This window comes from Liolophura sinensis, chromosome 8, assembly GCF_032854445.1.
Source record: "Liolophura sinensis isolate JHLJ2023 chromosome 8, CUHK_Ljap_v2, whole genome shotgun sequence".
In the NCBI taxonomy this organism is placed as follows: domain Eukaryota; kingdom Metazoa; phylum Mollusca; class Polyplacophora; order Chitonida; family Chitonidae; genus Liolophura; species Liolophura sinensis.
The window spans coordinates 15,777,797-15,800,918 of record NC_088302.1 but is presented as its reverse complement, the minus strand read 5'-3'; the positions used below and the strand labels follow the sequence as shown (position 1 = coordinate 15,800,918).

Genomic DNA, 23,122 nt, shown 5'->3' with positions numbered 1-23,122 from the left:
TCATATTGATAAACTAAAGGACTGGTACAATCAGATAACCTGACTGTACTCATGACTGATCAGTAACATCCTAGCTGTAATATATGGCCTAGACAACCTGCCTCTCTTTGCTTTGTAACAGTACATATCACCCTTAAATCTGGATGAAATTAGATACAGTGTTGAGTGGCACCAGCCTTAGATTTAGCTAGGCACTGTCAGGAACCAAGCCTAAGCTGTAGCATATCAAATATCAAAGTCCCTTGCTCTTTAATACATGGACTTACACATCAGTTTTGATACATGTATTATTGTACACATACGTACCTCACCGCCAGTCCCATATTTGTGCTTCAAAACCACATTTATACATATTGTTTCGGCATGAGAGAATAGAATAATTGGGAGTGATATCAAGTTATTAAATATTCATGAATTCAGGACGAATTGTCTTACCTAGTTTAAGCTCTTTGACCTGAATTTGGACTACAATATTTTGATGAGGCAACTCCCACTTTTTGAGGCTCACTAGGAGGCCTCATGCTTGTATCAGACTGTTATCTGAGTGCCTTGACCTGCTGGACATGTAAACTGAGAGAACGTACACTTGTGCAAATGACTTAGTGAAAAAGCGAGTCCTTGATGTGAGAAAGTGGATTCTGAATTACCTGCAATTTTTTTTTAAAACTTGGTCTGTGTTGTAACAAGCTGTTGTTGCAGACCAGTCTGATTTTAATTAATCATTGATCAGTTTTCATAAGACTGAGCTGATCGGATTGTGGATCAAACCTCGAGAGACCTTGTCAGCTAATCCGCACTGAGGAACTCATACACATTAAACCTCACCTACCATTGCAACATTGTCTGTAAGTATGAATTGTTTTGTTTTTTTCTCGGTTATGATATACAAATAAATTTTAATTCTATCAAATGTGATATTTATTTAGTAGTAGTGCATATTACAAAGTACAAAACACTGAATAGTTTTTGCACGTTTACGTTTTATAAATTAATCATACAAGTGGGTATTAATCTTGTTTATACATAGCTCAGTTTGTAGTTGTCACATGACATACACTGTAGTGTGCAGTTGGTTATACAGCATTAATTAATCACTTTTCCCACGGTAAAAGGATTCTTTTTGACAATCTTGATGGTTTGAATATGTATATATAGATATGTGTGTGTATATATATTTCTATTTTTTTCTTTTAAGCCATTGAGTTTTTTTTAGCCATTGTGAACAAAATTCTAGAATTACATTGTAATTGCTTATTTCGATAGTGTTGATGGTTTGATACATTTTTTGTTTTCAAATTGTTTTTAAGCCATATTTTAAAAAAATTTTGGAAGTTCATGAAGTCATGAGTGGAGACTTGCATATGTGATATGGACACTTTTTAAATGGCTTAATTCCCGTTGGCACGGAACTGACATACATGTTTGTGTTGGATTTCAGCATATGATTTATTGGATTGGTGTTAAAGCTGTAGTTTGTATTAACTTCATTAATACAAACTGCCATGATATAAGTGAAAAAATTCTTGGGCATGCCATGAAAATAAGTCATTAACAGAATAGAAAGCTTTTTTGTGTCTGTATTTTGTTTACAGTAATGTTAAATTCTCCAAGATGAAAATGTGCAGTCACTGACCTGTGGATGCATTTTTTTTTTTATAAATTACAGAAATCAGCATGAGGTAAAAGCAGGAGAAATTTATATAATCTATGACTTTTTTCAGGAATTTCAGTACATTTAATCTTACAATATACATATAAACATAGATTGTGAGATGAACTGTGATTTTTTTTGGTCATAATTTAAAAAACCTTAATAAAAAATTTCTGGTAATAAGGCTATAATTTAGTGTTGTGGAGTAAATTTGGTTTATGTATGTACAATGTACATGTATATGCGTCAAGGATATACCATGTGACATGAGAGTAAGAAACATATCAAACTTAACACATCAAAATGTCTGCTTCATGCTGCATGTAATACAATATAAAATCAAAAATGTCCAGTAGTGAAATACTTATAACAGCTACATCAAGTATCAGGGTCTAAATTTTTGCTCAGCAAAGATAATACATGTGTGTGAACTTTGACCTCCTGCAGCCCTCAGAGAGGAAGTGCCAAACTAATCTGTAGGTTGCATGTGTGCCATATACTTCACTGAATTACAAGTGGAACAGCAACTTCTATAGTCTGCACTTACTCAGTTGTCTCAGAAATTGCCCAAGGCTACTTAATAACATAGTTGTTCATAAATGAGGGCACTTCTTACCTCAAGACATCATTGTTGACGTACGTTGATCTGCTGAGCAATGCATATTGTAAGGCAGTTTTAATTGAAATATTCTTCTGATGTGCTTGTTTTCAAGCTCTATAGAAGCTATGTATTTGTATACATGTTTGTGTTTACCTGGAGAGAATAGAAAGGTAGGAGTTTCTTTGCTTGCAATAATTAGCATTGAGGAAATATCTTAAACCTCAGTATGAGTCACTGACTTCAAGGATCTTGACATATTGACTGAAACTTGTGTGTATATGTATTCTTGAGTCTGTAGTTAAGGAGTGAAAATTTTCAACAGCTGAGGGTGAGAATATGTCCCGAACATCAATCTGCAAGAAAAGTCGGAGAATTCAGCTTTGGAAATCAGAAATGTAAGAGCTGCTTGGCTGATTTATTAATTTAGAGAAGGAAATGATTGTTGAGCAATTTGTTTCTACTCTTTACATGTAAATTTGTAAAGTTAGAGTTGAGTAATTATTAATATTTAGGTCACTGCCCATTTCATTTGAATGATGCAACATGTCAGTGATGGTGGGAATAAGGTGTGGAGAAATTTCTTATCGTCATGGTGTCGTCTGTGTGACAAAGTCATTATAAGTGTATGTCTCACAAAATTGAAATTTTTTCCTATAAATGTACAATATATTATTTCACTTAAAAAAACTCATTTCTTCAACCTTTTCAAGCAAATCTCTGCAACCAATATTTTGAAACCTTCTCCAAAAACCATGGGGTGTAGAAAAATACTTGGCATAGTTTTATGAAGCTTACACCTTCAGTGACACAAACCAATCATTTCAGAGTCATTTTCATAACAATTGTATGCATAAATTTCACTGAAAAAAAAGAAGTTTAGAGGTGGAAAAGTTTGAAGATTTACAGTAGACAAACAGTCATTGCCTGTTTAGTACGTCATACCTTTCTCAAACCGACCAACGTTTCCTTGGACTCTTTCATTGCTGAATGAGAATAGCTGACTATATTTTGAATGTTTGTGTGTATGTCTGTTTGTTCATCTGCTTGTACAACAGACTTCTCTCTACAACTGACTGCAACAAGCAGCCATCAAAATTTTTGACATTCATGTCAATGTTTTAGATTGGGCTTCCTCTCCGGTGGTACATGGGAAGGTTTGACAGCAACCTGCAGATGGTTGTGGGTTTCCCCCGGGCTCTGCCCGGTTTCCTCCCACCATAATGCTGGCCGGCGTTGTATAAGTGAAATATTCTTGAGTATGGCGTAAACACCAATCAAATAAATAAAGAAATCTTAGCGTGGGCCATTCACTGAACAAGGCACCAGATTGCAAGATAACATAGACTTTATGGATGTTGTAACTACATGTATTGTGAATTTGCACTTGTTTCTTGTAAAAGATAATATTGTTCTAATTATAAACACATGCCTCCCTGCTGTGTTGATCAGCTCATGCATAGCCAGGCTGGCTGAGGTTATGGATATGCTAACATGTTGTTGTCACAGTACATGAACCATGTCATTACAGGTGACATTACAGGTGACATGGTAAAGGACCGGTCACATTAGTACTCCTATACTGCATGTACCTGTACATATGCATGAGTTCCTCAGCTTTTTATTTTGTAGTAATTAGTACTGGTATTTCGCAGTCCATTACTACTCATGGTTTTGATTATTACAATGGGTGTTCTGCAGAGATATATGCGTTCCTGATATATGACACAGCTTAAAGAATATATAATGTCATAGTATATTAAGCATAATATACCATAATTTTCAACATTTCCACTTGTTAAAGGGCTAATTTAAATGTAATATATTTAATTTAAGCTTTAATCATTTTATCATAGCGATAATTTATGTGAGATGGGTTTGCCAACATCATACAGGGCTGCTTCTCACAAAATATAATATTGGCAGTGTGAATAGAGGAATACCTTTATACAGTATCATACATGTCTTTGAACATGTTTAAAGGTTGAAGAAATAGGGTATAGGAAATTTTAAGTTGCATGATTTGATACGTGTACATAATACATAATAGTAATACATACCCATAATTTTATGTACATTACCCATAATTGTAATCACCTTTCTGTTGAAAGTCGGTGAAAAATCGTGTTAAATTATATGTGATTTACTTTAAAATCACACCTAAATTTGCATGATTTTTCTCCAACGGATCACTGTCCATACAGTTGGTAAAACAATGTTATTAGGCAGCAAAAAAAATGTCATTAAGATTATGAGTGATTTATTGTAGGTATAATGCTGGTATTAAGTGCACATGGCCATATTTAATCCCAAGCCCTAATAGTGGCAATTTAAAGTGGGATTAGTATATGCCCAAAGAGAGATTAGTGTATTTATCTAAATGCAAAGGCAAGATAATATAACGTTAAGCTGTTATACACAAATATGTGTGCGTTATAGATGTTAGGGCAATATAGATGTGTACACCCTCTACAGTATACATGTATTTTCAAAGTGAGGCCACTCTGTTAAATAGCTAAAGAGAATAGACCATATGGGAGGTAGGCTTATACTGGATGCATTTATATATATAACACCTGAAATAGTTAAAATATTCATTCAGTGTTTGGTATGGTGAAAAGGAGTTTTGTAGTCAATAATTGTATCAGTTACAGGAAAACAGCTAAAATCTGAACTAAGCACCGATATATATTGATACATTTTAGGTCTTTTAGAAAGGAATTAAATGCAGTGAGATACTACGATGGGCTTGTGGTTTGTACTGCCATTGGCAGGATACTCTGACATCACATCACAACCTTTTTTGCTTAATGTTCACCTAATTGAGGGTTATGTAGGTAATCTTTGTGGGCTCTATTTCAAACATTATAAACTGCGTCTAGAGTGTGAAATATTCTTCTGATATCTGAGAGTAACATAACACACCTGCTGTATGGTTCATGTTCATTAAGTCTACCACAGAATTCAAAAATTTAACACTTTTAAATAGATACAAGTATTTTTATGCATAATTTTCAGTTGTCCGTCTGGTGAAGGTTGCTTTACTTTTTGACTTTTTTCCACTTGAAGAACTGAAAAAGAATTAAGATGCTTGGTTTAGATTGTAAAACTTGGGAAATATAATGTATGTAAACTTTAAAAATTCACAGTTGTAAACAAAAGCATGCACAGGCTGAGAGCCTTCAATGCATTCATTTTCTTTTTAAATGAAAAGACCCAAGGGGTAAACCCAGTGATCTTGGTTGAAAAATAAAAATTAATGTTTCAAAATTTATGAACAGCGCTTACTTTCACAAAACTTCATGAAACTATTTTCAGTATTTTTTTTTTTTTTTTTTTTTGACCCTATCAGATAAAACAGTCTTTACGTTTTCCACCTTGTACCAAAACATAAATACAGGGCTGGGAGAATTTCCTCACAGTAAGATAACAAAATCAATGATTTATTCGCAATAATAACAATTGTTCTTTTCTCTGGCAGAAGCATATGAAATCAGTATTTTTATCTGATCATTGTGAAACCTTGCTTGTAACTGAGTGATATATGATATTTGGGTGTGTGTGATATGGCTGATATTCTCTGTAACATTGTAACTTTAAGATGGAAGCAGGAGGTCATAGTCTAATTTATAGCTGATCTGGTTCATGCTATGATGGTGTATACACTGATCTACTATCTACGCAGGTGATATAATTTAGTTTTGTAATGTTATGTAGGTAGCTCCGATTTACAGGTATATTGTTACATTCACACTTACCTCTTTTTCACCTGCATCCTTTCAGGTGTAAATTCATCAAATCACGGTAGCTGAGCGTGTTTCAACCAGGCACATCTTTCCATTGGTCAATAACACTGCGCAGCCTCCTGATTGGCCGTCTGACCTAATGAACTACATAAGGTGAAAAGACAGAGGAATTAGTGTAAGTATACATTGTCTACATCAAGTTGATGGCAAATGTGTCAAGAGGGGAGATAAGTAATGAAACCAGCTCTTATCGCCTAAATTACAGTATCAATTGTCTACTTTCAGCATTTGTTTTTGTTGTTGTTGTTGTTGTTTTTTGCAGAGTACTTAGTTTAATTCATTTATTTGATAGATGTTTTATGCTGTACCCATGAATATTTCTGACGGCCAGTATTATAGTGGGAGGAAACTGAGTGGAGCCCAGTTGAAACCCACGACCAGCCACAAATTTATAGTCTAATTCCCATTTTTTTTCAGTGTAAATTAGGAAAAGCAAAATTGTTTTTGATATATTTTTATTTTTAATAAAATTTTTAATTTATTATTATTGTTGTTGTAATAATTACAATATAATTATAATATTAAATTAGTATTTTGAATATAAAAGTTGCTTTATATGCAAAAACTTTGCACATCCTTTTGCCGTTTTACATTTTTACCATGTTCGAGTATTCTATGTAGTGTTACTCTTTCTTTTTCAAAAAACTCAAAATTTTGAGTGCCTTAGCAATTTATTTAACTTTACAGAAGTTTTGTGAAACTGGATCCAGAGTTATTAATGCAAAGCAATGCCTCTCCAGGGTCAAATACACATTGCATAACCACAGTGAAAGAGCTGCACTTTTATCATTAACAGATAACAAAAAAAAAAAATTAAACTGATTGTGTTGTGAATCAAGGATGTTGTAGATCCCAGTTAGATTTATAGATACATATATAATAGTATTAGTTAACAGATTACATGATATGATAATGTCAACATCTTGGGCCCTTAAGGCAACACCAATTAAATTTTTGTTTCACAGTCTTAATGAATCTTTGTTCAATGTTGCAGGAAGGTATAAATATATATATAAAAAAATGATACAATTTTGTGTGGAAGTGTGGATTGTCCCAGCAATTCTTCCTGTTGAATCTGTTGTGCATTTATTTGATTGGAAGACCTTGAAAAACAGGAAAATCATTAAAACATCAAGATCCCACAAAATGAAAAGGTGATGGCTCGCCCGTAAAATGCAAAATAAAATTGGTGTCGACACTCTAATAATAAACTGCCTATGATACAGTTTAATTGTTGGCTTGGACACACTCAGATTGCCATGATTGGTGTGCGTGCATCCATCATTGACCTCGATGTATTGTTGAACTATGTAGTATGTGCATATACAGATAATATATCACCTTTTTCACTTAGATGAAACCTGAAGCTAAATTAGTTCACACACTCAATAGTAACACTGGATTTGAAAAGATAAATGTAGTTTGGTTTGACGAGGAAGTGTGAAAATCACTCAGCCTCTATACCAGTAAAGTTTGCATCACCAGATCACCAATTCATTGAAGAAATGTGCCATTCCAGGCCATGAGAATGTAAAAAAACAATGGTTTCTATGATTTCTTTGCATCCACATTTCAAAAAGCAGCTTGCAGACAAAGAGAGAAATTTACACAAGCAGCATCTTGAGGATAAAGTCCTGCAATGTTGGTACATTCAGATGGGAATGTAGACCATGCTGCAATGACCTAGAAAATACAGCATTAGTCTCGTAAAGGAGACACCCAGGTTAAAGGCCAGGGCCGGTCAAATTAAGAGATTACAATTGGTCAGTCCTGGTGTTCATGCCCTTTTCTAGTACAGTGTCTAACTGTATATTAAAGGGAATAGATAAAGTATTGGTTTTCCTTGTGCTAGCATACCGTATCTGATTGGGGTACCATATCTGGTGTCTTCAGTATATCTTTTTTTGTGGGCAGCACTTTACGGCTGTTAGTATTGGGACCTACATGTAGGCCTGTCACAATTAATCACTATCATGTATATACCGTGTTCCCCCCAGTTTGCTCCCACCATGATGCTGGCTGCTGTTGAATAAGGGAAATATTTTAGAGTACATCATAAAACAAAAAAAAAAAAAACAAAAAAATCAAAAAAAAAAAAAAAAACATCAATAAATACTCTTTTTTGTATTTTTTTCAGTAAAAAGATCATGTATGTCTCTGCAGTGATCTGGGTTGTCCTTACATCAGGTAAGTTTCTGTTATGTTTACCTTTTTTTGCAGTTAATTGGATTTAGAAAGTGTAAACTGTTTTTACTGTTTTCTGACGAGGGTTATCATGAGCCAGTTACAGCCATTGTGGCTATCCTGTGTCCAAGAATGAGGGTTATTTATTCAGAAATCATAATATTCCTGTCAGTCACCTTGAATTTATTGTTATATATTTATTAATGACATAAATCATGACCTCTCATTTTTCTTATTGTGAAAGTACTCTTGATTTTTAATAGAGAGATATTTTGAGATTTGGATGGAACATGAGATAATGTCCACTGGAAAAGTGTCAGGATGTGAAAGATCGACAGGCTCTTAATAGGGAATTGCTCCAGATCTCTAGAAGAGGCCATGTGCAATTCTTTTGACTATTACCATCTGTGTTTACAGTTCTCCATGTACAGTCCCTACAAGACTTTGTTGATTATCAAATTTCACCCCTCCATCGTATAAATGAAATAATTTTTAATTATGGCATAAAACACCAATCAAATAAATAGATGAATGGAAGATGGCACAAGATTAGTAACACTGTTTTTATCAGTTCTGATCTTGTGACATTTAAGCTCTTCCCTAAGGGTAAAATAGAGTTGCAATATTTCAAGCTACACCTGTTTCACTCCATACAACTGAAATTTGATTGTTTTTCTCAAGACTATGAGTCATGCTAAGAAAATGTCAGTGTGTGCTCTTTTTCCAGGTGCACTATGTTTGGAGAACAGTAACAACAATGAAACTCCAGTGCAACCAGACACAGCTGGTGTAGAAACGAACACTAATCCACACGCAGGGGAGGAGGTGAATCAGACCCTAGGTGAGAGGGAATCTGTTGATAATGCTGCGAATGCAGGAGGTACACCCATCCATCCCTCTGGGGGGCAACATCAAGTGCCTCTCTTCCAGCATCCGGGGCAACTCAATCCCAACAGGCAAGAACCTGCTGAGGGGCACGAGAGACCCGATGTGTCAGGCCTTCATGAAGGTCACGAGCCAACACCGTCTGGGCAACAACCTGGAAACAGTAACGGCAACAGCTCAACAGCACACTATCTTCATTCAGGTCCTGCCCAGACCAACAACCCAGTGTTAGTCATACCCGTGACCTTGGCTGCAGGTGGACGGAATCTTATTACTGCTTCCCACCAAGCCACACCGACTGAAGGACCTGTGGAAATGACACAAAGAAGTTTAACTGTCACTGCCAGACCAACAACAGAACCACAAAGTTCTAGAAGGCCTTCTGCTGTACCTACTTCACTTGTTCCTGTGGGGCGACCAACTGCGGGTGCAACCGCCCGAACTCCAAGGGATACACAACCTCCAGAGACTTTGCCCACAGCAACCCAAGCTCCAATTGTCCCAGATATTCTTATGAGCACATTAAGGGGTTTTGCATCCACAAGGCTCCAAGGATCCTCAGAGAGTTTTGCAACCACATTTGAGCCTTTGCCTGATAGCTCTACAGGATCTGCAAGAGTTGGTACATCTGAGGCAATGAATGCTCAAATACCAGACATGACAGCTGAGTTGAGTAACTCAACCCGAATGATAACACAACAAACTCCACTTCCTGTTTCCATAGCAACGGAGGATCCAAATGTTACCAATGACAACACAACAGGGTTGTCTCAGACAGGGACTGTCCTGACATCTATCCGAACAACAGCACAAGCCACGGGAACAGGGGGCCCTGGACCTACAGAGGAGAAGACCTTAGATCCACGAGATAATGAGACAGTGTATGGAGACTGGACAACTCCGTCCCCAGGGACGGGAGGAGAGCAGCCACCAACCGAAGTGATCAGCCCTACGCCTTCTAGTTCATGGACAACAACTACTAGTGCAGATGAAAACCATGTTGACAAGCCCGTATCTAGTAGCAGTGGGATGTCCCAAGGGTCCGCTGTAATACCCAGCAGATCGATTCCCAGTGTGGTTGTTTCACCAGACCCACTGAACACCTTTACAGTGGAAGAGACGGAGGTACCAGTAGATGGGTACACACATCTGGTTGTGACTCCCACTGAAGCCACACTTCAACCAAGTCAGGTGGTAGAGGTCACCAGCGAAATCACATTTTCGTCGTCACTGAAAAGTGTTACCAAGATCTCAGACAAGTTAGGCAGCAAAACTACATCGTTACCTGTGCTTAGTAGAACATATGATATAAGCCCGTCCACATCTATGTCAACACAAGTCATCCCAACAACAATACAAATCTCTACCACAGAGACATTTGAGCTGACAACTCCTGGCATTTTGCCAACGGCAGGTGTCTCGGAGGAATCGCCAGAGCCCACTGCAGAGGCTGCTGAAGTCTCAAGTGCCGACAGCAGAAACGGGTCTGAAATGGTCACTGCCGAAATCCACAGAGAAGTCTCGGAGAACGTGAGCGAATCTAGTGCCTATAACAACACGGAGGAACCGGAGTTGACGACCGTACCCAAAACAACACTGTTTAAGCTTCTTATTTCATCTCTTTCTCCAGACTCCTCAAAGGTGGTAACCATACCCAAGACAACATTGACAACAGGTGGAGCGGCCACGACCGTCTCAAACAACACAACAGAAGCGACCACCTCTGCAAGTGGTGGGATTCCTCCGAGTGCCCCTACCCTTCCTCCGAACACGGATCCCCCACTGTACATAAAGCTAGGGTTAGAGATGACCTGGAATGACTTCTGTCAGTCCCACAGCCACTTCCTGAGGGAGCTGGTGGAAGTGATCGGAGTGCAGGCCGGGAAGGTGATCCACGAGCGACAGGTGATCTTCCTGGACCAGGAGCAGAGGGAGTGTCGCAGTGACCCAGTACAGGTGTCAGAGGACATCATGATCCGTCTGTACATCTCAGATCAGGATGGCCAGTACAATGCTGTCCTCACTGAGGAGGTGGGGCAGGTCATACAAGAGGGATTCAATGCCATTTCTAACTCACGCTTCAAAGATAAGGTATGTGCACAGTGCTTTAATCATCTCAAGCTTTTGAGAAAGCAAGGGATTTCAATGTTGGTCTGTCTTCTTGCCTGTCACTCTTTTGTGCCAATTTTTCCAAAATATTTTCTAATTTTGATTTGTGCACTTTGTAGAACCTCATATAACATTAAAATCCAGTTTGATTTTGCATATTTAATTAATTCTTTGATTCTCATTGGTGGTTTTCTGTGCAATAGTTATGTGCTCCAGATGTTTTGGCTTTTGTCAAATTTTGTTTAAACATTCATTTCATGACTTCTGAGATTAAATTTGAAACCATCTTGCAAACAAATCGAAATTTTTATTTGCAAGCGTATTTATTATTTACAGGTGAAAGAAGTGCGCTTAGTAAGGAAACAGTCCCCATCTGAGACACAACCCTCTGTGGAGCCAGTTGAGCCAGGGGTCACCATTGCAATTGTCATCGCCTCTGTGGGAGGGGTCTGTTGTGTGGCTGTACTCCTACTGCAGGTAAAACATCCGTCACTGTTACCTTGTTGAGAGTTCAAATCCAGGTGCTTGCAGGTATTGGCTGCTTTGTTGCAATAACTGTTGGTTTGTTGATGTAACAGTTTGAGAGGCTTGAAGATACATGTACGAATAAAAGAATTAAAATACATGCAGGTATTCATGTTGAAGGCTGTGACCAAGTAACACATTTTTGAACTCTAAATTTGTTTTGCCTTATTGCATGAGCATGAAAAAAGGGAGGAAAAGGGCCTCTCTTGTCATTTACATCACCTTTCTGTGGGTGGTAAGATGAAGTGAAGAATAGTTAAAGTTGTAAGGGTTATCATGTCACAAAGCTCTACCTTTGTATTATGCACATCTAGCCCAGTGAAATTGATGGCGGAAGAATTCATGGATCATGGAGCTGCTCAAAAACTTTCATGCGAAGAAACTTGTAAAAACCATTGTTTTATCTTTTCTAGTTTGTTTTACCTTTTCTGGTTTGTTTTACCTTTTCTAGTTTGTTTTACCTTTTCTAGGTTGTTTTACGGAGGCGTCACGGGAGAAAGATGACAGCATTTGTGCCCGGTACTAGACAGTTTTCCATCAGGAGCGTGGACTCCATAGCATTAAACCGAGTCAAGTCCCGACCCCACAGTGGCTTCTACAACCCGGGTCTTGAGTCTGGAGAAGTGGTAAGTTGTTGTTGTTGCCACTATAATAAATTAAGCCCCTCTCTTATTTTGTTATAAATGCTTACGACAGATTACAGTGATCTGCCATGGCACTCTGTCTTTCATTGAGGGTGTTTACTCACTCCTGTTAACTTTTCCTTTTCTTAACAATTGTCTTAAAGTTTGGCACAACCTGCTTTTTATCTGGCCCATGTTACATATCAGTTTATGTTTCAGGCATGGGAATTTTCCTCCAATTGGTTTAGACTTTTTTGTTTAAAATTAGAAAAACAAAACGAAACTAATTTTATCAGAACATGTGATTGCTAATGTCATTTGAAGGTAGGGTGTGGTATTTTAAGACTTTCTGGAGAAACTTCAGACTTATTTCTGAACATCAGCTCGCATGCCTAATTTGTTAAATTGGGGTTGATAATCTGGTGGAAATTGGTTTTAAGCATCAGAAAAGCAGCTCATTACCTTAACCCTGTGTTCAGGTCACCAAGTCACTGCCTGTCAACTTTGCTGGTCTGGCCAACTTCTCAGCTGATGTGGAACCTCTCTATGAACAGTTTCAGGTAACACCTCTTTCCACCAAAAAAGTTTGTACAACCCATCTCGGGTTTTTCCACCATATCTGACACCTCATATTCTCCAGTCTCTACTTTTGTGGGGGGCCAAATTAACATTTAACTAAAATATTGATATCAGTAAATATTTATCGATAAATGAGTTATCATTAAATAGTATTTCCTGTTGTTTTCAATGGAAATGACTCCTCCCTCTACGTTGCTACGAAAGAGAGGCTGAGTTAAAATGTGTGTAATAGCTTTGGCCGACATACATGTAGCAAGGTCAGCCATCAGAGCATTAAGACAGCCGTCTCATTTAGGTTGTTGGTTTAATGGTACCGACTGTGCAGGGCTTATGATGGAGACATGATACGTACGACTGATACAGGTACTAGTGTAATACCTTTAAAAAATTCAGCAAATTCCATTTGTTTTTCTTGGTTTGCTAAAACTTCCGATTAAATATATTATAAGATGTCAGGAAGGAGCAGTTATTATCAAAGGGCTAGAAAGGCAGAATTATTAATATCTATAAATAGTGGTATTTATCGATATCGCTAATTCATTTATGGATGTCTCTAATTCATTTACTGATATCACTAATTAACAGCCCACACTAGTATCCAAGGGTGACACCTCTTGAAATCGTTCGGATTATTATTATTTTTCCTAGTGAACTTGTAAAATTGCAATATCTGGAAAACTGGTAGAACTGGTAGCCTTACTGAGGAACATATGAAGCAACTTTAGACATTTTGTGCTGTTTTATTGATAAGCTAAAAAAAATCTTCTTTTCCAAAACGGCTAAACCTATCAGATAAACTTTAGGTTTACAGTTTTCTGGTGGATCGCCCTGCCCAGATTGTTTTAGTTTGGTATGCAAGTAAGGCCAAAACTGATTGAGGAACTTGGCTTGAAAGTAGGTCAATTTTCAAAATTGCTTAAAATTATTAAACAAACACAGTTTCTGGTTCCCCTTGTTGTCACGATTACACATCTGTCAGAATTATTTTGGTACTTTGTGTTGTTTTCATGTTATGACCAAAAAACCAACAAAAAAAGGTCATCAGCTCTGCAACAATGTACTTAGCCAGTTCTAAATGATGCCTGGCAGTCTAGGGTTCAAATTCTGTTCATTCCTTTCCAATTTTTTCATGCTTTTTCCCATTATCATGAACTGTATGGACATCAGGCTACCAGAAGTGGTAAAAGACAAGTGGTGTGGACCCCAGCTACGCTGTTGGAAAACAGCTTTAATTCATTTACTGATATTGCTAATTCATTTGTTGATAATGATAAATGCCACTATTTGCTGATATCGATAATTCATATATTGATATCAATACTTCATTTATTGATATCAATAATTCTGGATTAAATGTTAATTTGGCCTGTCATGTATTTTCTCAATCAAAACTTCAAGCCACAGCAACTTCAATTGCTGTTTTAGGGCCAGATATATCTTCTTTCAGTGTTGGAGGAGGAATAAAAAGAAAAGTAAACTGAAAATCATCTAATTTGAAGAATGTTTTCTGAGAGTTCATTATTACCACAATAAATAATATCAAAAGTAGAGTGGACACATAAGCGTGGGAAAATAGAATCATATATGTTTGAATTCTGCATCCACACTTCCTGTGAGATCATTTATTGTGGTATGAATGAACTCTCGGAGTCACAAAATGCAGAATCATATTGGTCCACGTAGATGTTGCTAAATCAGCTTTTTGTTGTTATTTGTTTTCAGCTATTACCCAGCAATACTCCCAGTTTGTCTGATGTTCCAGTGGGTTGTGAAGAGAAGAACAGATATGCTAATGTACTGCCATGTGAGTTTGTGATCTAGGCCTGGTTTTCTTTGTGAACACATGTACTAGTAGTTCATTGTTAATGTGCTTGCCTTTATATTGCAAGGACATACGATGTATTAGTTCATTTCAATCCTTGTGCATGGTATCCTTGAAAAATCACCCACCTTTGTTCTTGAGGCCTTGGTAGGAGTAAGCAAACGATTACACCTTGAAGGCCACCTTAATGTCTGGTCTTCAAATGAAGTTTGTTGATCACATGCCAAAGGTTGGTGGTTTACTTCTGTCACTATTCACTCCTGGAGTTCTTGCACTCACAAAAGTGACTGTTTAGTGCTGTAATATCATTTTAAAGTGAGAAAATCTTTAAACAGTATAAATCAATGAAGTAAAAATATTGATAAATACAGATGTAATGGTGATTCTTATTAGACTAAAATGTCTTACAGAGTACTGTAATTATTTAAGACTGCAACATATGTGACCATTAATTTCCAATCATCATCTGCGAATGCATCAAATAGATATGATTTCCTATACTGATAATTCAAGACCAACAAAAATATTATCTTCAGTGTGAATCAGACTCACGAACTGGGTATCTAGCCGGACTGGCTCTACCAACCGACCTAAATGTATCAAGCCAGATGGGAATGGAGAGGTTATGAATGATTTTTCACAAATACACACATTTTAGTACAAGCTAATGGGAGACAACTGGGCGATCCAAAAGCAAACTGCCAGGGAATTCTAAGGGAACATACATTTACATAGATGTACTGGCTTGAGTGAGACTCTAACTTACAATAGGGTGTATAGCCCCACGACCTATCACTCGAGCCTTTATTTTCTCTGGTCTTAATTTATCAGTTTAGGAAATCGTGTCTGTTTGATGTATTCTCTGACGATGATTGCAATTGTACACTTTCATGTGCAGCTTAGTGCAGTATTCGGGCCTGCGTGGCAGAGGGGCTTAGCACGCCAGTACCGCACAGTGACCCAAGAGACTCTCAAAAATGTGATCACTGTGAGTTCAAGTCCAGCTGTACGTGGGAAGGTCTGCCAGCAGCCTGCGGATGCTCGCGTGTTTCCCTCAGGCTCTGCCTGGTTTCCTCCCACCATAATGCTAGCCGCCATCACCAATCAAATAAATGAATAAAATAAATCATGGACCATTTTGTATAAGTCACTACAGCCACTGTGCATGTAGTGATGAAAGCTTTTTTTTTTTTGCACTTTTTACAGGGTATGGTACACTGATTCTAGGAATTCTTATAATGTGTTCTTTATGTATTTTTCAGTTCCTGAAACTCGAGTTCGACTGTCTATAATATCAAAGGATCCCACCTGTGACTATATCAATGCTAACTACATCACTGTAAGTAAAGGATGAAAAGTATAGAGCTTTATACCATACCTTACAGGCAACTGTGACTGGGTGGGGTGTCATGTCTGGTGTCTTTGGCATGATACTTCAGTGGCGGCATGGACTCACCCTGCCACAAGAAGACTCTGTATATGTACACAGTGACTCCTCGTCATATTACTGAAAAATTGTCAACTATGACGTTAAATCCCATACTGATGAGTCAACAGCTGATGGTGTAATAAGCGGTGTATCAGTTTAAGCATCAAGGAAATGAGGACATGCCAATTTGAAAAAGTTTGGAAGATTTAATTCTTTAAAGTAACATTTGTAGCAATATTTCCAAATGAAGTTTTCCTAATTCTTCATATGACCGAGCACTTCATCTATGAAATCTGAACGAGACCTGAAACAGGACATAAAGTAATTAAATCACTCTAATTTTGTGGATTTTTTAGCCAATGAATCACCCTTCAGTACTAACTTGAAGTCCAGAACGGTGATTGTAGAAGTTATGTGTATTTATTTATGTGATTGGAGTTTTACACGGTACTCAAGAATATTTCACTAAATATAACAGTGGCCAACATTATGGTGGGAGGAAAGCGAGAAACCCATGACCATCAGCAGGTTGCTGGAAGACCTTCGTATGAACAACTGCAGAGGAAGTCAGCTAGAGCTGGACTTGAACTCACACTAATCTCATTGGTGAGGGTTGTTTGGGTCATTGTTCTGGGCTAGCATGCTAATGACTAGGCCACAGAGGCCCCTAATGTTAAGTTATATGTGATTTATACCAACATAGCACAGCATGGTGATTAGTTAGTGAAAAATTCCATGAAATTATAGATGACTTCATACTTACCCTAAATGACCTAAAATTTTGCCCACAAAAGTGCATGTGCATAAATGTCACAAAATATTATTTTTGGTGCTGAAACTCACAATTTTCCTGTAGAATATAATCCCATATTCCACGTGAACCTCAAAAGAGGAAAAAAGATATTCATGGACGAAATTTGTGGACGTTTAGGGTAGTTTATAGTAGAAGTGTTATATCCCAGCAAACAGACAGCTGACATGGCTGACTGTGTTATTTACTTTCAGGGTTACAAAGAGAAGTCACGGGCGTACATTGCCACCCAGGCGCCTCTGAAGTGTACGATCGTGGACTTCTGGAGGATGATGTGGGAGCAGCAAAGTAGAGCTATTATCATGTTAACTCCCCTGGAGGAGCACGGATTGGTACGAAAATGCATGTGTATTTGACCAGGAATTAGAATCTAATGTATAAATATTTAGCATGCTGTGTATAGAGAAGTAGGCCTTCAGCCTCAGATGAGGCCTTAGGACTTCAGTGTAGCCTATACCTAGGATCTCTGCTTTGAAAACTGTGCATCGCATGTGCCTTACTATTATGCAACAGGACTAATTTTGTACAGGCATTTATACTGCAGCCTATAAACTTGTGTGTGGGTTTTAGTGAGCATGTCACTTTATATAGAGTATTAAACCTGAACTAGATAGCTAACATTAATGAGGGAATCATTAGTCTATTGAGGATGATTAATTAAGCCATTGTATGTTTGGGTGCGTAAGGTGCTACTTCTTAGCGGTATACACAACTAGTTAGAACAAAACCCCAACTGTCACTGCTCTGGTTTTACTCTCTGTGGCCATAAGTCGTTTTATTGTACTCTATTGCATGTCCATGTATATTTGTCTTTCACAGTCTAAATGTGCCGAGTACTGGCCAGACACTGAGGGTGTTGACACAAAGAGGTTGTACGGGGACTATCAGGTGGAACTGAAGAAGAAAGAGATCCGGCCTGAGTATATCATCTCTACGCTTGTCCTAAAATACATGGATGTAAGTAACAGACTTACTTTAACAACATCCATAACAAGGTCACTTAATAACAAACTTTCACTTATCCATATTTTTGACCGCTTTGCTATATTTATCATAAACACCTGTATAGGATGGTTTCACTGAACTCACTATGGAAAGAACGGCTAATACTGTAAACTGCATACAGGATTATCTGTATACAGAGGTGTAAAAGTCACCTTGTACCTGGAGAGCTCAAAAATATAGAGAATTATGTAAACAGTTGTATTATAGTCTATTTCTTTTAGCCAGTCACCTATTCTCAACTGTCTGTAAAATTATGTCACCCGAGGCAGTGAGTTCTTGTTGTCGAAACTGTGCTGATGCAGTTTAACATTATGAATTATGAAAAGTGTTCTAAATCAGTTTTCTTTGCAAGAATACAAACTTTCAACATACCAGTGTGTAGAGCTTGTGTCATGACGTGTCATTGGCTGAAGGTAAGTTTCATATCAAGGATGACTGATTTTACAGACTTTAGGCAGCTGACTAAAAGAAATGGACTATAGTGAGTTTCGGCATTAATTTCAGGATTAGTTCGGTAATATTACGAAATAGTTTCATGAAGCAGAGTGGTTTTAATACCAAGATATTTAAACATTCGTGTAGTGCTATCCGTAAACAAACAGTACACTGACATTTACTTATTTGATTGGAGTTTTGCTGATATGCTGATAGACTGATATTTCACCTATAGTTTGATATGTAAAAGTGAACTTTCAGAAACACATAAAGGCCTTAAAATGATACTTTTGATGCAAACACTTAAGATTTTCTGATAAGAACTTATTCAAATTTCACGAAAAAAAAAACCTCTTTACTTTGTGAGTGTTACCTTTAACTTGTATAAGCAGATACTTTTGTACATATCTATATATAACTATTGTTTTGTAATGTAGTTGTACTTTTATGCATATTTTTAAGCACTACTGAACATTTTAATCTTATGAGGTTATCTCCTTATTCAGCCTGTCAATTATGAAAATAAACATGAAATAAGATAAGTCCCAGAAGCTGGTATAAATGAAAAACAGAAGTAACTTTCACTTGTGTTTGTAATGATAGGTTAGAACTTAGTGTACCATGCAAATAACACCATAGGGTTTACTCTCACGTGGATTTATGCCTGATTTGTAATGATTATTTAATTATTATTCCACAGAGGAACCTAACGAGGGAGATCAAACACTTATGGTTCACCAACTGGCCACAGAGTAACAACCCAGATCCCATCACACTAATCCATTTTATTCAGGAAATACGGCCTTTTTATGAGGAGCATACTTCACCTGTCGTCGTCCACTGCAGGTAAGGGACAATATCCACTGACCTGAATTCAGAAACTTTTTCACCCTGTTATGGTTGGGTATTTATGAATACGTGTATCTTGAGAAAATTATTCGATTGAATGACACTTTTTTGTTTAAAGAGGCGATTTTTGGCAATCAACCCATGTTTGGCCTGATGATCAAATCAAATTCTCTCAGTTTACCAAAAATACATGTAGCCCAAATTATTGCCTTTCAGTAAATATCAGGTTTGTACAAATTATATGGTGAAAATGATTCCAAAGTTTGATAAAGTTCAACATGCATTATAGATTATACAAACGGTAACACATCCACAGACGAGGCTGATATTTTGAGAAAGGTAATTATTTGGGCTATTCTAAAGTGAAAGCAAAAATTTAATTGGTTTTGCACTGATCATTTTCTTGCCAAAATCTTTGGTCTCTTTATGATTTTGAGCTGGCTCGCTGAAAATATCAGGCCTTTGACCATGAGGTAGCGTGTTCAAATCTTGATCTGGCTGGTTTAACAGCAGTTTTAAGTCAGGGGGTTTGTTGGGTAATTGGTGAAGGGCAGTGGTTCTCTCCACCCATATACCTGAGGGCAGTCAAAAACTCCTTGAGTGTGATGAAACACCCCAGTGAAATGTCCTGGAGTTGGACAATGCAGGAAGCCTTGCATTGCTCTACTAAAAAGCCAATACTGACCAATGAAATGTTGTTGCAGCCCGGGGACGGGACGGACTGGCACACTGATAGCCATTGACATCTGTATGAGGATGTACAAGGACACACGAACTGTGGACATCTTGAAGTGTGTGTCAGAGATGAGACATGAGAGAGCAGGGGTGGTGCAGACAAGAGAGCAATATGCACTCATATACAAGGTAAAATCAGGCTCAGTACAAGTGCTTAAAGAAAACAGACTGTTTTTCAGTCTGAATCAATCTTTTTTCAATATCAAAGGAGCGTATAAAAGCTTAAAAAATCCCGCAGTTCCTGGGAATGTGGACTGTCCCAGCAATTTTTCTGTTTAATATGGATGTTAGCGATAGGAAAGCCTTGAAAAACAGGAAAATCAGAAAAACATCAAAATCAGACAAAATAAAAAGGTGAATTTACAATTTTGTTTTTTTTTTTTAGTTTTTGGACTTCTTAGTGTTGGCTTGCCTGTAAAGCACAAAATAAAATTGATGTTGCCTCAGGGTAAAAAAAGAAACAAAAGATAATTATATCAAGGTATTGTAATTTAGGGAAAAAACAAATATCATAACTTAATATAGAGCTTTCTGGTATTATAGGACTGGACCGTTTAAATTTCACATATTACAAAGCACTGCAATAGTGGAGTTTCTGTTCTTTGTTACTCTTACTCTGCATTCCCCTCATCTATTTCTAGGTACTAGTGTCTGTAAAATAATCTTAAGTAATGTCGCTTAATAAAACATCTTCAAAGTAGAATGTTATTTCTCTATTTCAGGCACTAAATGAGTATGCTGTCCAGCTAAGTAGTCCCACTCCATCCAAGGCCTCGTCATCTATATCTCTACACACGCTGTGAGGAGAGGGGCAAAATGACCTGTGAAAATCCAAGACCAAACTTCTGTGGAGGAAGGATGTAAATGTCATCAGGGGGTTGTCCAAATCCCCCCAAAATGGACACCTTCTTTCTAGGTTCTGCCAAATTTGGACACCCTCAGTATTGAATTGGACAGCTTCTGCACGGAATTGGACCTGTGTTATCCAGACTGCCACAACATGTGACCAGTTCTTTGTGTCTAAATGCACACTCCAAGGAGGAGATCTGTACAAGCACTGCGAAAGCTGTGTATTCTGACTGCGACTTATCACTGGAGACCTACAGTACATTGCATTCTGGTTTTTGTGTTCTATAGTCCTGTGTGGGAAATCCAAGGGTATAATGACAGCTGGTAAAAACTGACATTGCTGGTCCTTTCATCGGCCTGTTGTTATATACATGGTATATTTGTATACAGTGTTCCGGGGATACATTTATTTGTACATCCTAAAAATAGGAATTTTTCTTCCTAAAACGGGAATTTGTTCTTCCTAAAATACAATGTAGGATGAATGTTTTATTCTGCCATTGTTGATTGAGTCAGTGTTACATAACATTTAACGTTGACCATCTTGATTCATGGAATAAGTAGTTCCCTCGGAGGATTGATGCTAGTTCATCCGTACTTTCAGATTCAAATTGCGAAATCCTTCTTCTGATCGATCAAAGATAAAGACAGATTAACCAAGTTATTGAGCACACTGCTCGTGTGGGGTAACTCTTATTGTGGATTTCAACAGTTCTACAACAGGCTACTTTATAGTGGTTGTGAAATCACAGATGGTTTATGAATCAAAAAAAGTTTATTTTTTTAGGTTAAGTGTTTAAAAAATCTGGCAACAAAAAAAAAAAACAATAGCAAAACATGGAAAACCTTTAACAAGATGGCCTGCAAAACTGCCCAAAACTAACAATACGTGTACCTCAATCTGAGATTGGAAACTACAGGTGGAAATAACATAGATTTTGGTTTGAAGAACATGTTGCTTGTCATACACAAAACAGGTCATATGGAGCATCAACAAAGGCACGTGGCAATTATACCTCTGTTTATTACAACATGACACATTTTATTGACAATCCGGTGGTCAGCTAAGTTCTAATTTTTTGTGCTCAAGTCCATGTAAAGTGTCTGAGGTCACAAAGATTCACAAATATTAAAAAAATAAGAAATTTGATTTAACTTTGTACTTACTCAAACATACAAGGGATACATGGAATTGTTTTCCCCCATCTGTGTCACTGTACACAAAACCGCAGCTTAGCTTATTGAAACTTAGCTTATTCTCCTTATAAAGAGGCCAGAGTCAGGCTTGCTCCTCTGGGGAGTTCTTCAACCTGTTGGTTTTCTATACCCAGGATTAAAATGAATGAGTAGGGCTTAATGCCACATCAGCAATTTTGCAGCCAGGTTATGCATATCTATATATATATATATATATATATATATATATATATATATATCTAAATGGGCATTTATTGGAAATTTTATACACTTTATTAATAAATATAGCTAAGTGCCACTATATTACTGCAACTATCACCTAGATTCATTTAGTCTCCATTATGTATATGAATGCATAAGAGCTTTCATCTGTTTTGTTATTTCTGTTGTTTGTTATAGTGTGTACAGGCAAATCCATAAATCTGTATACATGTATGTGTCTATATTCTGTGAAATACACAGTTGTACATATTGTAATCTAACATGTCTAACATGGCTGTTTTAAGGGAGAGAGTGTCAGTCCTGCAAACAAACATCACACTGTATATATACACGTGGCTATTGTATATTGCAATTTTAGTCATTTTCACAGCAATTGTGGCATGTACATCACAAGCATCATTTTTTTATGTCCATAACTCTGTTACCACATGAAGTTTGACATGTTCACGACCATGCTGTGTAACGTATATGTATAAATACAGAATGCTGTCATTCACATAGACATTGTGAGGGCATTTACTATATTAACAGTTTTGCAATTATTTACTTCCATGGTGTAATAGTGAAGAACTGTTTTAATACATGTAACAGATTTGTAGGATATATGCATTGTACATGAATGACGCTCAAAATACTAAAATGAGGAACTTAATCTTAATAGAGCTGGCAAGTCTGATATTGAATGTGAGGACTTCTTAACAGAAGTGTAAATCCATTGTTTGTATAATGAGACTGGGAGGGTAAATTTGATTAATTCCTTATTTTAAAAATGTAGTGTTGGCATGAAATGTATCATTTTAAGGTCTTT

General features: G+C 37.1%; 1 protein-coding gene across 2 annotated transcripts; it reads left to right on the top strand.

The window, feature by feature from the left end:
* Positions 1-484: 484 nt before the first annotated feature.
* LOC135473000 (mucin-2-like) lies at positions 485-21,336 on the top strand. Of its 2 annotated transcripts, none has more exons than XM_064752766.1 (14): positions 485-845; positions 6,033-6,170; positions 8,193-8,242; positions 8,967-11,215; positions 11,570-11,710; positions 12,229-12,384; positions 12,861-12,941; positions 14,683-14,764; positions 16,045-16,121; positions 17,217-17,354; positions 17,842-17,979; positions 19,163-19,308; positions 20,016-20,175; positions 20,769-21,336. In XM_064752766.1, exons 3-14 carry the CDS (start codon positions 8,203-8,205, stop codon positions 20,847-20,849), a joined length of 3,489 nt encoding a protein of 1,162 aa, XP_064608836.1. In that variant the 5' UTR covers positions 485-845; positions 6,033-6,170; positions 8,193-8,202; the 3' UTR covers positions 20,850-21,336. The 2 variants fall into 2 exon arrangements, with proteins under 2 accessions (XP_064608836.1, XP_064608837.1); XM_064752767.1 differs by lacking the exon at positions 485-845 and adding an exon at positions 2,591-2,647.
* Positions 21,337-23,122: the final 1,786 nt, after the last annotated feature.